Genomic DNA, 15,602 nt, shown 5'->3' with positions numbered 1-15,602 from the left:
CTCCCACATGGATGGCAAGGGCCCAGACAGTTGAGCCATCATGTGCTGCCTTCCCAGGTGCACTAGCAGGAACGCTGGGTTAGAAGCAGAGCAGCCTGGACTGGCACTCTAATTTACTGTGCTGGCATCACAAGCAGCAGCTTAAACTGCTGCACCACGACACTGGCCCCAATAACCTTTTCTTTTAATTCCCGTCTCTACAACTTTTTGAATTACCCTCATACTTTCTATCTCTATTGCTTGCCAATTCCAGATATTTTATATAAATGGAATCACATAGTATATAGTCTTTAGAAAGTTCCCTTACCACCACTTGGCCACATTTTCAAGGTATGTTCACTTCATGGCATATATCAGAACTTCATTTGTTTTATGGCTGATTGCCATCCCATCCTATGCAGTTACCATATTCTATTCACCCATAAGTTGATGGACATTTGAGTTGTTTATACTTTTTGGCTATTAGGAATATTAACTTTTTTTTTTTTTTTTTGACAGGCAGAGTGGACAGTGAGAGAGAGAGACAGAGAGAAAGGTCTTCCTTTGCCTTTGGTTCACCCTCCAATGGCCGCCGCGGCCGGCGCGCTGCGGCCGGCGCGCTGCGGCCGGCGCACTGCGCTGATCCGATGGCAGGAGCCAGGAGCCAGGTGCTTTTCCTGGTCTCCCATGGGGTGCAGGGCCCAAGCACTTGGGCCATCCTCCACTGCACTCCCAGGCCACAGCAGAGAGCTGGCCTGGAAGAGGGGCAACCGGGACAGAATCCAGCGCCCCGACCGGGACTAGAACCCGGTGTGCCGGCGCTGCTAGGCAGAGGATTAGCCTAGTGAGCCGCGGCACCGACTAATATTAACATTCTTGAACAAATCTTTGTGTGGAGGTTTATTCAATCCTCCTGGGTAAGTACTTAGGAACTGCTGGGTCATATGGTAATTCTGTTTAACTGTTATGTTGTAACTGTGTTTTGAAAAACTGCCAAGGCTTTTCCAAAGTGATGGGATTACTTTACATTCCCATCAGCAATGCACTAAGTTTTAAATTTGTCTACATCGTTGTCAATACTTGTCATCGTTGGTCATTTTCATTGTAGTTATCCTAGTGGGTGTGAAGTGATATCTCATGTTTTTGTTTTGTTATATTCTAATTTGGAAAGCAAAAGAACAGAGACCTTTCATTTGCTTGCTTATTCCCCAAATGCCACAGTGGGCTCTGGTTGGAGCAGAAACCAGGAGCCAGGAACTCCATCCAAGTCTCCCACGTGGGTGGCAGGGGAATCCAAGTGCTTGAGCCATCATCTGCTGCCTCTCATGGTGCACATCAGCAGGAAGCTCAACTGGAAGCAGAAGTGACTCAAACCCAGGCTCCCCAACAGGGGATGTCTGTGTCCCAAGCAGCAACTTAACCCACTGCACCCAACAACAGCCCCTCATGGGGTTTTTCCTTTTTTAAAAAAAAATTATTTATTTACTTTAAAGTCAGAGTTACACAGAGAGAGAAGGAGAGGCAGAGAGAGACAGAGACAGAGAGAGAGAGAGGTCTTCCATCCGTTGGTTCACTCCCCAGATGGCTGCAACAGCCGGAGCTGGGCAGATCCGAAGCCAGGAGCCAGGAGCTTCTTCCAGGTCTCCCATGTGGGTGCAGGACTTGGACCATGCTCCACTGCCTTCCCAGGCCATAGCAGGGAGCTGGATTGGAAGTGGAGAAGCTGGGACATGAACCGGCACCCATATGGGATGTCAGCACCGCAGGCAGCGGCTTTATCCGCTATGCCACTGCACCAGCCCCCATGGTGGTTTTCATTGGCATCACCCTAATGACTAGTTACTCTGAGCATCTTCTTGTGTTCTTCCTGGCCATCTATTAAGTATCATCTTTGGAAAAGCATTCAGTAAATACTATGCCCTTTTGCTTGTCTTTATTGTTGAGTTGTAACAGTTCCTTATGTATTCTGGATATACATGCCTTCTACATGACATACAAATATGTTCTTCTATTCTGTATATTGTTTTTTTAAGCATTTCCCTTTTTTAACCCGAAATCCTGCCTTAAGATACTTTTTTTTTTTTTCCTCAAAAGACACAATCAAATCTCTGTAAAGCAGATAAAGAGCACCAGAATTTCAGTTTATCTTGGAGTTCCAAGTACTTCTCTACTAAACAGGCTTGTTTCAGTTCAATCTACTGGCCATCTACTGACACTGCTTAGGCTACTGTAACTATATAAGACAGAAAATACAATTATTTCTTCTTACACCCTGTACTAGAAGAATATCTTAGGCTTTAGGCATTCGCTACTCTCATTTTCAACTCCAATCCAGGGGAAGACTACTACTATATTAGAGCTGAGTGGAGAGTGAATTTTGAATCCAGTTAGTCTAGTACAAATTCACAAAGGACAACTAAGGCCAAATTTGTTACCAATTTAAGGATCAAGACCAGAATCTTGGAATTCTGATTTAAAGTCCCCAGGAGTTTCAATAGTTGCAGCCACAAAATTGTATTGTTACACAAACAGCGACTCCTCTGACACAACACTTCTAGACAGGAAGCATTCATTCTGTCAATCCTTTTTAAGAATGTCTTTCTATGAAGCATAAGAGAATGTGACAGGGAAATAAAAATGACTTTTCATGTAAACTTGGAACTTTTTCTCACTATTGCCTTTTCATGACATCTCCAGTACCAACTACAGTGAGTGCACGGCATACACTCGTGAATTAAAATAAATGCAATACTACAGACTTAACTTTTCATTTAAGAAAACTTAGGTGACTAGACACAAAATCTCTTGAAAATTCTGATGTCATTCACATACAGATAAAATAGAGGAGCTAAAATACTTCATGATGATCACTAAAAATCATTTTTTAAAATTATTTAAGACTCCCTTTATTAACATAGAATCTGTAAAAAAGACACAAGAAACCACTCATGAAAAGAGAGATTTTATAGGTTCTAACAGAGAAAACAAATGGCCTAAAGCAGTGATGCCCAACTAGGAAAGACTTGGCTCCCCGGGAGACATTCAGACTAACGTCCAAGGACACTTGTGGCTGTCGCAACTGTATGTGCGTGCTACTAGCATTATGTGCACCAAAGACAGAGATGCTGCTGAACACAACTGTGATGCAAAGGACAGCTACTCAAAACAATGATCTGATTCAAAATGTCAAAGGGCAAAAGGAAGGAAAGCAAACACAAACAAAAAGTATAGAAAAGTAATCAGTAAAAAGTGACTTTACATAGCTAGACGGCAAGAAAGTAAACTGGGAAAAGGGTCATTCCTGTTCAGTTATCAATTTAGCGACTCAGTTCCAAACTTGCCCTTCATTATATGCGCTGCCATAGGGACACAGACCCTTTAAGAACGGATGGTGACTGTGAGATTTCTCAGCAGAGTACGTAGAGCAGAATGCAGGACAAAGGGCTCTTCTGCGGTTCCCCCGTGCTGCCCGCTGCGTCAGTGGCATGAGTGTGTGTGTGTGTGTATGTGTTTACCTCGGGCTGGACACAATCCTAGCCACAATGCAGATGTGCAACCTTCTTGGTGACCCTGCAGCCTCCCCTTGTCTGGCAATAACTGCCCTCTCCACACAGAACCCAGCACTCCAAAGACGTGTTGCCTGCGCAAGCACAGAGAAGGCCCCTTGTGCACATTCCTGCCTGTTTCCTCTGGAGGCTCACACGGATTGCATTTATACAGTTTCCCTCACGGCCACGCCTTTTTCTGCATGCCCATGAGCCTTTGGCTGAACATCTGCATTCCTGATCAGGGACTACCAACCAGCCTGGGCAAAACAGTGACCTCTCTGAATTCAGTGGGCCAATCTATACCTTCCCCATCAAGATCGAAACTGCAACCTTGGTGAAGGATCCCTTAAGAGTTTGCCTCTCCTCCCTCAACCCTAGGTACCATACACAGTTTTCTCATATTTACAGTCCCTCTTTTACCAGAGTTTAATAATTCTTTGTATCAAACTTACCCTGTTTAACCCACTGTGTGGTTTCTATCTCCTGACTGGACCCAGACAGACAAAACTATGTTTAAAAGGAAGAAAGATACAATAAAAGATCTGTATTAATTATCATTAGTTAAATGTTATATTCTTATATGAAATAGTCATTTTCTAAGCAATGCTAAAAATATACTATCCAAGAATAAGCTAACAAGTATGGATGAACATTGTTAACAAGGAAGATACAAATAGAAGTTAAAAAAAAATTAGTGTTAAGACTGAGTGTATTAAACTGTCTTTCACATTAGATTTTATTACATTAGTATATCTTTTCTATACTGTAGTCAAGAATAAAAAGAAATGTTTTACTAGCTTCCTAGATATTAATGAACCAAGAACATTTAATCTGTTCTCAAGCAATAGTTTAAAAATCAGAACTATGCTATTAGTTATTAAAATTGAGTCATAAAATCACATTTTTATCAGTAATGAAGAACAGTATTTACAAGTAACAGAAGTATAATCTTTATATATTTTTAGAGCAAAATACAATTACACACAAATGTATACAACGATGAATGTATACAACAACTTTCACATTTCTAATTCAAAAGCAAAACAAAACAAAGAACTAAGCAGAACATTAAAAGTAGCTGTCACTGAACTCTGTACAAAGGAAGAGAACATATATCATTCCTGCCAGAGCCACTAGAAAATGACTGAGGAGTTGGTTTCTTTTTGTAGAACTTAACAGTTGTGTAAGACTACCAACTAGGGGCTAGCCTTGTCCAGCAGAAATATAAGCCACCGCCTTCAACACCAGCACCCTATACGGGCAGTGATTCAAGCGCTGGCTGCTCCGCTTCTGACCAAGCTCCCTGCTAATGTGCCTGGGAAAGCGGAGGAAGATGGCCCAAGTGCTTGGGCCCCTCCCACTCATATGAGAGACCTGGAAGAAGTTCTTGGCTTCAATCTGGCCTAGCAATAGCTGTTGTAGCCATCTGGGAGAGTGAATCAGTAGATCGAAGATCTCTTTCTCTCTGATCATTCTTTTCTGTAACTCTGTCTTTTAATTAAATAAATAAATCTTTTAAAAAAACAAAATAAAACCTAGCAAACCAAGGATCAAAAAACCCTGAAGAACCATTCTTTAAAAACATTTGAAGCATTTTTAAGAAATGAAGTAGTTTGGCCAGCGCCATGGCTCAGTTGGCTAATCCTCCCCCTGCGGCGCCAGCACCCCGGGTTCCAGTCCCGGTTCAGGGGCCGGATTCTGTCCCGATTGCTCCTCTTCCAGTCCAGCTCTCTGTTGTGGCCCGGGACGGCAGTGGAGGATGGCCCAAGTGCTTGGGCCCTACACCCGCATGGGAGACCAGGAGGAAGCACCTCGCTCCTGGTTTCGGATCGGCGCAGGGAACCAAGCACTTGAAGCCATCAACCTTATACCTCCCAGGGTATGCACTTGCAGGAAGTTGGAATGGAAAGGAGAGTTGGGACTTCAACTCAGGACTCCAACTTGGAATGCAGGCACCCCAAACAGCATTTTAACTCCTGTGCCAGCCACCCACTCCCATCTTTATTTTCAAGTAAGGATTAAATTACTATATTCTAACCAATTATATGAGATTTCCAATTTATTTTTAAATTGGTTACAAAAAAGATTCAAAATTTAAAAATGTAATAATGTACCATAATCCATTGTTGGTGGGTATGTAAACTAGTACAGTATAGAGATTCCTCAGAAAGCTGAAAATAGGGGCAAGCACTGTGGTATAGCTGGTAAAGCCACCACCTGCAGTACTGGCATCCCATATGGGCACCAGTTCGAGTCCTGGCTGTTCCACTTCTGAACTAGCTCTCTGCTATGGTCTGGGAAAGCAGTGGAAGATGGCCAAAGTCCTCGGGCATCTGTACCTGTGGGGGAGACCCAGAAGCAGCTCAGGCTCCTGGCTTCAGATTGGCCCAGCTTCGGCCACTGTGGCCATTTGGGGAGCGAACCAGCAGACAGAAGACCTCTCTCCCTCTCTCTCTCTGCCTTTCAAATAAATAAATAAATCTTTAAAAAAAAATCTGAAAATATTATGATCCAGCAATCCCAATCCTGGGAATTTACCCAAAAAAATGAAATCAGCATGTGGAAGTTATTTGTACCCAAGTTCAGTGCAGCTCAATTCACAATATCTCAGATATGGAATCAACCCAGTTTCCCAACTGGATAAAGAAAATAGCGTATATACATGCTACAGAATACTATTCACCATAAAAAAGAATGAAATCCTGTCTTTCGCAACAAAATGGATGCAACTGGAAACTATTATACTTAGTGAAATAAGTCAATCTCAAAAAGACAGATACTGGATGTTTTCCCTGATCTGTGATAACAGTGTGCAAAAAAAAAAAAAAAAGTAATGTATGTGAACAAAATTGACATTCTGAGATTTGTTGACTGTTTAGAGCCCTTGTCTCTAATGTTGAGGAACAGTGTTTTCCTTCTTCCTATTTGTTGAATTCTTTATTTAGTGTTGAATTCTTTACTTAATCTTATGTGTATAAAATAATCTGAAAGTATATCATTGCAAAAAATGCAATAATGTAAAAAAATTTACTATGTTGTCCTATGTGCTTACGTTATCATTTAAAAAGGAAGAATGAGGGGCCAACATTGTGGCATAGCAAGTAAAGCCGCTGCCTGCAATGCCAGCATCTGGTGTGGACAACAGTTTAAGTCCCAGCTGCGCCACTTCTGATCCAGCTACCTGCTAACAGCTTTGGAAAGCAACGGAAGATGGTGCAAGTTCTTGGGCTCATACACCCATGTGGGAGACCTGGAAGAAGCTCCTGGCTTCTGGCTTCAGATGGGCCCACCTCTGGCCATGTGGGTAATAAACCAGTGGGTGGAAGATCTCCGTCTCTCCCTCATATCTGTAAACTCTGCCATTCTTTTCTTTTTGAAGATTTATTAATTTATTTGAAAGGCAGAGTTATAGAAAGGCAGAAGCAGAGAGAGAGAGAGAGAGAGAGGTCTTCCATCCACTGGTTCATTCCATCCCCAGCGGCTACAAAGGCCAGAGCTGAGCCAATCCGAAGCCAGGAGGCAGGAGCTTCCTCTGGGTTCCCCATGTGGGTGCAGGGGCCCAAGGACTTGGCCTCTTCTACTGCTTTCCTAGGCCATAGCAGAGAGCTGGATCAGAAGTGGAACAGCTGGGACTCAAACTGCCAGGCTATGCCAAAGTGCCAGCTCCAACAATGCCTTTCAAAAAAATAAATCTTAAAAAAAGAAAAGTTCGGCCAGCACCGCGGCTCACTAGGCTAATCTTCCGCCTTGTGGCGCTGGCACACCGGGTTCTAGTCCTGGTCGGGGCGCTGGATTCTGTCCCAGTTGCCCCTCTTCCAGGCCAGCTCTCTGCTGTGGCCAGGGAGTGCAGTGGAGGATGGCCCAAGTGCTTGGGCCCTGCACCCCATGGGAGACCAGGATAAGTACCTGGCTCCTGCCATCGGATCAGCGCGGTGTGCCGGCTGCAGCGCGCCAGCCGCGGTGGCCATTGGAGGGTGAACCAACGGCAAAGTAAGACCTTTCTCTCTGTCTCTCTCTCTCATTGTCCACTCTGCCGGTCAAAAAAAAAAAAAAAAAAAAAAAATTCTTCTGCTTAGTCTAAATTAGCACATCACTAATTCCAGAGAATCAGTAATAAATTTTCACTTTACTCAAAAACACTCAAAGTTGTAAGATCAAAAAAAGCTACCTTAATTTTTTAAAGATTTACTGAGGAAAAAGTTACCCTCTTCTGTTCCCTGTTATCACTGAAATGTTTTATGTAGAACAGTCTTTATTCTAATATAAATCCCGAATAATTCTGATGAAAAAATGCAAACTAGAAAACACTATGTTAATTACCCTGATGGTGAGCATACATATATTTTTAAGTTTCTTTTTTTTTTAAGATTTATTTATTAATTTGGCAGAATTACAGAGAGAAGAGGGAGAGAGATCTCCTATCAGCTGGTTCACTCTCCAAACAGCCCCAAGGACTTGGGCCATCCTCTGCTGCTTTCCCAGGCACATTAGCAGGGAGCTCTACTGGAAGTGGAGCAGCTAGGACTGGAACCAGTGCCCATATGGGATGTTGGCATTGCAGGCAGAGGCTTAACTGGCTGTGCCACAGTACCAGCCCCAGGATACTTGAATTAAAATAGCATTGTGCCCCATTATATATACTATTATCATGTGCTAATTATAAAGAAAAAATTAAAATAATAGAATCACTCTTAGTTCAACAACAGCATACGGGGGCCAGCGCTGTGGCATAGCGGGTAAAGCCACCGCCTACAGTGCCAGCACCCCGTATGGGCACTGGTTCAAGTCCCAGCTGCTCCTGTTCTGATCTAGCTCTCTGCTAATGGCCTGGAAAAGCAGTAAAAGACAGCCCAAGTCCTTGGGCCCCTGCACCTGTGTGGGAGACCAGGAGGAAGTTCCTAGCTCCTGGCTTCAGATTAGTGCAGCTCCAGCAGTTGCAGCCAACTGGGGAGTGAACCAGCAGATGGAAGACCTCAATTTCTCTCTGCCTCTCCTTCTCTCTCTATGTAAATTTTCCTTTCAAATAAATCTTAAAAAAAAAAAACACACACACACACACACACACAGCATACTATTGATTGATTTATAATTCACACTTGATTGCCTCATCGCAAATAATTGCCTTTTATCCAGAAACAATTATGGTTAAGTTTATAAAAGGTTTACACCTATAAGCAGTACCTGGTTAGAATAACTATTTATTTTGTTTATATGCCAAATTCTTTTTGCTTCAAAAAGAATACGACTCCAAGTACAGCCAAGTGAGTCATTACGACAACCAGATGTACTAGTTCTCAAGTCCTGAGCTGATGGAATAGATGAGAAATTTCATAAATTGTATAGTCTAGGTTTTGGATTTTGAAACACATCTTGGGTGGCTGTTGTGATGTCAACAGTATAAACTGTCAGGCACTTGAGACAGAATTGGAACAAGTTGAAGGTATTCAATATGTGGTCACTGCTACTGTAAATAAGAAGCTGTTTTACCCATTCACTCCACATCACACAGTGCTAGAATAGCAGTTCCCCCAACCCCCACGGTGCGGGTGTGTGTGTGTGTGTGTGTGTGTGTGTGTGGCTATTGCCCCGAGGGAATGTTTGGCAATGTCTGGATACCTCCCTGGTTGTCAGGCTTGGGGAAAGGGTGTGAGGGAGGGACAGTCTGCTCCTGGCACCCAGGGTATAGAGGACAGGAGGGTTGCTAAACATCATATAACACATGGGATAGTCCCCTACTCCCACAGCCAAATCAAACAACTATCTAAACCATAATATCAAAAGTGCCAAGGTTGAAAAACCCTGCTCCAAAGCAGTGGTTCTCAAACTTTATCATGTCACAAACACCTGGAAGGCTTGCTGAAAACAAAGTCTTCCAGGACCTGCCCCAGAGTTTCTGACTTAATTGGCCTAGGATACATTTCTAATCAGTTATCAGCTAATGCTGATGCTACTGGCCCATGGTCTACACTGTGAGAAACACAGCTCTATAATAGGTGATAAGAAGCTAATGAACAAAACAAGTATTAGGAAAGTGAGTGCTTCCACAATCTTGTTTTTCTAAATGACAATCATAATTTTTGTTTCAAAGTTCTAAACCAAAAAAATTTTAAAGTTACGCCATACTCATATACCTGTGTGTATGTACACTTTTACGTACATGAGGATACTTGAAAAATCCATGGAAAATAGAATTAAAAGAATGCATACTTCCCATGAACTTTCGGAAGTACCCTCTTTTACAGATGGGTGTATATAGTACAATTTGTTAAAGAAGAAAGAAAAGTTTCACGGACTTTCTTAAATTTCATTTAAAAACTTGGGGCAAGCGCTGTGGCACAGCAGCTTAAGCTACCATCTCCAACCCACATGGGTGCCAGTTTGAGTCGTAGCTGCTTTACTTCCAATCCTGCTCCCTGCTAATTGCCTGTGAAAAGTAGCAGAAGATGGCTCAAGTGCTTGGCCCCTGTCACCCATGAGGGAGATCCAGAAGAAGCTCCTGGCTCTTGGTTTTGGTCTGGCCCAAGTCTGGCCAGTGCAGTCATCTGGAGAGTGAACCAGTAGATGGAAGATCTCTCATTCTTGCCCTCTCTCTGTAACTCTGCCTTTCAAATAAATAAATAAATCTCTTTTAAAAATTTGCTGTATGCAATTTTTTCTCACAAAGTTATAGATTCTTAAATGCCACACATAAAACTTCAGACTGAACTTATTAATCTAGCTGCAAAAAGCACTGGTAGAAAAAAATGACTAATTAGCTGAGTTGTATGAAGAAAAAAAGACAACCTACTAACTTGAAACTATTGTCAAACATGTACACTAAATGGGATTACATCATATTTCATGTTTTTGTATCACTGGGACATATTAACTCTCTGATCCTTCAAGACAAATTAAAAAAAAAAAAAGATGGCACTTACTGTGCATGTCAACAGAGTATGAAATTAAAAGCTGCAGTATTAGATGTTCATCTAGTAACCCCTCTCCATCTACTGTCACTCACAATATTTAATCACAGCAGTATCTAACCCAGTACATCTGCACACGGATGTCTACAACTTTTATTCTCAAAAGTGACCTCTCAAGCCTGACACTTACTCTCTACCTAGTATTTCATATCTCAGTATAAAATACCACTATCCACATAGACAGTCAAGTCAGAACCCAGGAACAATTCTTTTCTTTTCTTTTTTATTTTTCCCCCGACAGCCAGAGTGGACAGTGAGAGAGAGACAGAGAGAAAGGTCTTCCTTTGCCGTTGGTTCACCCTCCAATGGCTGCCATGGCCCGTGCGCTGCGCTGATCTGAAGCCAGGAGCCAGGTGCTTCTCCTGGTCTCCCATGGGGTGCAGGGTCCAAGCATTTTGGGCCATCCTCCACTGCACTCCTGGGCCACAGCAGAGAGCTGGCCTGGAAGAGGGGCAACTGGGACAGAATCCAGCGCCTCGACTGGGACTAGAACCCAGGGTGCCGGCACCACAGGTGGAGGAATAGCCTATTGAGCCTCGGCAACAATTCTTTTCTTTTACCCCAACTTTTACATGCAAATCAGGAATTGCTTCTGGCAATTTTGCCTCCAAAATAAACCTCAAATGTAAGGACTTTTCTCTATCATTACCCTTCTCTTGTACCCAGACTTCTCCCAGAGGCCCCGCACTCCTACTCCTGACTCTAGTTCAGTCATTCTATGTTCAGCAACCGAAGTATTCTTGCATCATACTCTCTACCTCATCACTCCCTGCTTTAAAAATACCCCAATAGCTTTACATCACACTTACAAACTAAATCCCTTCCCTTGATCTACAAACAAGGTCCTAGATAACTGGTTCTTTCCTTTCTCCAACTCGTCTCAGGTGCTTGCCTCCTTGGCCGCTCGTTAATATCACCTGATCAGTGAGAACTTCCCTTTCCCTAACCATCCTATTGAAACTAACCATGCCCTCTCTCTTTCTCATCTTTCCCTGGCACTTCTCACATGACACAAATGTATTTTAGTTTTAAATATGCTTATTGTTTGTCTCCTCCATTAGAGTTAAGCTGCATCAAGATGCAAATGTTTGCTCATGGTTCTATCTCCAGTCCCTAGAATGCAAATCACATAATGAGCAATCAATAACTACTCAGTCAACTAATTAATATTACCATAACAATCTCTAAAAGATAAACCAAATTATAGCAACAGGAGAGTGGCAGAAAGCCCAATACAGCATGAGATGAGCAGGTAAAAAGGAGTACAGAAAACAAAATGAGCTCGCTAAACTAAGCTTGGCAAAGAAACAAGAACACACAGAGACTTCTATTGGGGAAGACACTATCATAGTATGGAGATGAAAAACAAAAACATGACTATATGAACTCTGTTTAGCTTCCACTTTTCCCACCAACAGAATGGTCTTCTATGAAGAAAGGGCAAAAACATACTGCTAAGGTGAAAATAATGCTTCCATAGGCTCAAGGACAGGTAAATGCTTTGGTCGATTTGCTGTCTTAAATTAAAAACATGAATTACTTTAAAAGTCACTAAAAGAACTTAGAAGACAAAACCAATATCGTTAATCTTATGAAAAATGAAGACTGGGTTCTTCTACAGGAAGCCTGCAGGGTGCCATTTTGCAACCGCCGTGTCTCTAGTGATCCCTGAGAAGTTCCAGCACATTTTGGGAGTACTCAATACTAATATCAATGAGTGTCACAAAATAGCCTTCGCCAGCACTGCCATTAAGGGTGTAGGGTGAAGATATGCCCATGTGGCGCTGACCTCATCAAGAGGGCAGGAGACCTCGCTGAGGATGAGGCAGAATGGGTAAGCATTATTACGCAGAATCCCTGTCAGTACAAGATCCCAGACTGGTTCTTGAACAGACAGAAGGAAGGAAAAGATGGAAAGTACAGTTAGGTTCTGGCCAATGGTTTGGGTGACAAAACTCCATGAGGACCCGGAGCGAATGAAGAATATCCATACGTACAGAGGGCTGCGCCATTTCTGGGGCTTCAAGTCAGAGGTCAGCACATCAAGACCATGGGGCACTGCAGCCCTACTGCAGGCATGTACAGGAAGAAATGAGTCAGTGGGCTTTTTCTGTTAAAAAATAGTTCATATACACACAAAAGAAGAAGAAGAAAAAAACCAAAAACTGGAAGAGGTGCCTGAGGTCAGGAAGACAGGCAAACATTTCACTTTAAAGATAAGGATGGATTTGGTCAACAAGTAAGCCAGACTTGTGCACTCAGGAAGTAAAACAGTCATTAGTAGGAATCTGCATAAATTTTAAAACATTTATAGCATCAAATAACTTCGTTCTTTTTTGTTACAGTATTAAGGGATTAGATATCAAAGAGGTGATTTATCTTAAAAGTACCAGTTGTAGTAACTGATACCAGGTAAACCGGATCAGAACAGTCAGGCACACTTAGTTACTAAATGTCTACGAATCAACTTCAACAATTCTTACTCTACTGCTGACCACATTCAACAAAGTACTAAATCTCAGCCATTCTATAGTTCAAATATTTCTCCCATCTTCCCACTTCTCTCTACCATTCACAGTCAACATGTGTATCTCGATAGTTACCATCTCTTACCTGACCACTGGTATAGAACTCTATGAGAGCCCCCCCCTCCAGAAACCTTTTATTTAAGCAATATAAACTTCATGCATTTCATAAATACAACTTTATGAACACAGCAATTCTTTCCACCCACATTCCTACCTTTCTTCCTCCTCCTCCTATTTCCATTCTTTTTTTTTTTTTGACAGGCAGAGTGGATAGTGAGAGAGAGAGAGAAAGGCCTTCCTTTTGCCATTGGTTCACCCTCCAATGGCCGCCGCGGCTGGCGCACCAAGCTGATCCGAAGGCAGGAGCCAGGTGCTTCTCCTGGTCTCCCATGGGATGCAGGGCCCAAACACTTGGGCCATCCTCCACTGCCTTCCCGGGCCACAGCAGAGAGCTGGCCTGGAAGAGGGGCAACCGGGACAGAATCCAGCGCCCCAACTGGGACTAGAACCCGGTGTGCCAGTGCCACTAGGTGGAGGATTAGCCTATTGAGCCGCGGCGCCGGCCTCCATTCTTATTTTTTTACTAAGATCTATTTTCAATTAACTTTATATACATTAACTCCTTTCTAACTCATTAACTACAATGCAGGCAATGGGATGCTCATAAGGAAAATATGATTCTGTTACAGTCTTGCTTAAGTAAGTCTATTATCAATTTTTTATAGGCTCACCTCACTCCCTAGGGATTAAGTTAAACGTTGTTAAAAAAGGCCTATAAGGTTCTGAATAGAATGTTTCCCTAATAGCCAGTGTTACTTCTTTGCCACTCTCAAACTTCATCATCTCACTCCACTTAGAATGGTCTTCTTGGCATGCCCACTGTGGAGTGGTGGGTTAAGCCACACTTGTGATGCCGGCATCTCGTACTGGCTATCAGTTATGTCATATCAGTTCAAGTCCAAGCTACTCCATGTCCAATCCAGCTCCCTGATGATGGACCTGTGAAAGCAGCAAAGGATGGCTCAAGTACTAGAGTCCCTGCCTCCCATGTAGGAGACCTGGATGGAGTTCTGGTCCAGCCCCACTGCGGCCATCTAGTGAGTGAACCAGTGGATAGAGGACCTCTCTCTCTGGCTTGCCCTCTATCACTCTGCCTGACAAATAAACAAATACATTTTTAAAAATGAAAACAAGAAAATGACCTTGTTTTGGTTCCCAAAATTTAGTAACCTCTCTGCTTCCAAGAGCAATCCAGATTATTCCCTCAGTTTAGCACACTTCCATCACAACAACCTGTTCTCTATTCCTTTCCTCTTTTTCTACCACCTCAGTTATCAAGGTAATAATTATGAAAAGGATGTCTGCCTCCTCCCACTAGACCATAAATTCTAAGGGAAGAGATCAGGCCTGTCATATTCACCCCAGGGTCCTAGCTAATTAGCTCTAGCTAATCCATACTACTAAAACAGTCTGCACATGACACTCCTATAATGAAGACTGAACTAATGGTCATGAAGATAGGAACCATGAATGTTATTTCCAAGACTTGATTAAACATCATAAAATATATAAACAATGCAAATCTGTGACCAATATTTGTAACTATGAAAGAAAGAATAAAAATTTACAAAACACTCAGATGAAAAGACTGACCATGTATTGATAACTGCTGAGGCTGACTGGTCAGTATACAGCAATTCAATATATACTCTGTTCTTATTTATATAAAGTAACACCAGTGATCTCATATCTGGTAACATTATTTTTCTAGAGAAAGACAATGTAAAATAAGAACCTTTCATTGAAGACAAAAGCCTCAAGAAGACTACTTATACTTTCTATCACCACCTCTACTTAACAAATATCCTTCTATACAGTCCACACCTAGAATAGTACCGACACTGTAACAAAGTCACAGATATTGAAGCTTCAGGATACACAGACAGGCAGTGGCTGCAAGATTGGAAACCTGTCCCTCTGCTTTAGCAGCCTTTCTATGCCACTATAGTTATTTCTTTTTTCTTTCTTTTCTTTTTTTTTTTAAATTTATGTGACAGGTAGAGTTATAGACAGCGAGAGAGACAGAGAGAAAGGTCTTCCTTCCGTTGGTTCACCCCCCAAATGGCCACTACAGCCAGAGCTATGCCGATCCGAAGCCAGGAGCCAGGTGCTTCCTCCTGGTCTCCCATGCGGGTGCAGGGCACAAGCACTTGGGCCATCCTCCACTGCCTTCCTGGGCCACAGCAGAGAGCTGGACTGGAAAAGGAGCAACCGGGACTAGAACCCGGAGCCCATGTGGGATGCTGGCACTGCAGGCAGAGGATTAACCAAGTGAGCCACGGTGCCGGCCCCAACTATAGTTATTTCTGAAGTTGTCTAGAATCTTCCTCAAGACAGAGAGAGAGGGATGAAAAGAGACATATTAACAGCAGTTACACATCCAGGAAGAACTTCTGAATAAATTGAAAAACATCTATCATCATAGTTCAGGTTATATGTAATTACTGCTTTCCAGTCCATGAATTTGAGTCTTATAGGATATTACCAATTTCACACGTAATAGGCAATTTTAGGTGTAGGTG

The 15,602-nt window shown here is 42.6% G+C and overlaps 1 protein-coding gene across 30 annotated transcripts in view; it reads right to left on the bottom strand.

Annotated features, from left to right (window-relative positions):
- ATG5 (autophagy related 5) overlaps nt 1-15,602 on the bottom strand; it is a 189,024-nt gene that overhangs the window by 101,250 nt on the left and 72,172 nt on the right. For 3 of the 30 annotated variants that reach the window (XR_016233815.1, XR_016233816.1, XM_089332793.1), the window contains exon 6: nt 3,980-4,034. The exons of the other annotated variants lie outside the window; for them this stretch is intronic. Coding sequence is in view for 1 of the 3 variants with exons in the window: in XM_089332793.1 (XP_089188919.1) it covers nt 3,980-4,034 (55 nt within the window). In the remaining 2 variants the exon portion in view is untranslated. The remainder of the gene's footprint in view (nt 1-3,979; nt 4,035-15,602) is intronic. 30 annotated transcript variants of the gene reach the window in all.

This window comes from Oryctolagus cuniculus, chromosome 5, assembly GCF_051225735.1.
Source record: "Oryctolagus cuniculus isolate XC-2025 breed Fujian yellow rabbit chromosome 5, ASM5122573v1, whole genome shotgun sequence".
Lineage (NCBI taxonomy): Eukaryota > Metazoa > Chordata > Mammalia > Lagomorpha > Leporidae > Oryctolagus > Oryctolagus cuniculus.
The sequence above is the reverse complement of the archived record's forward strand: the minus strand, read 5'-3'. Positions and strand labels throughout refer to the sequence as shown.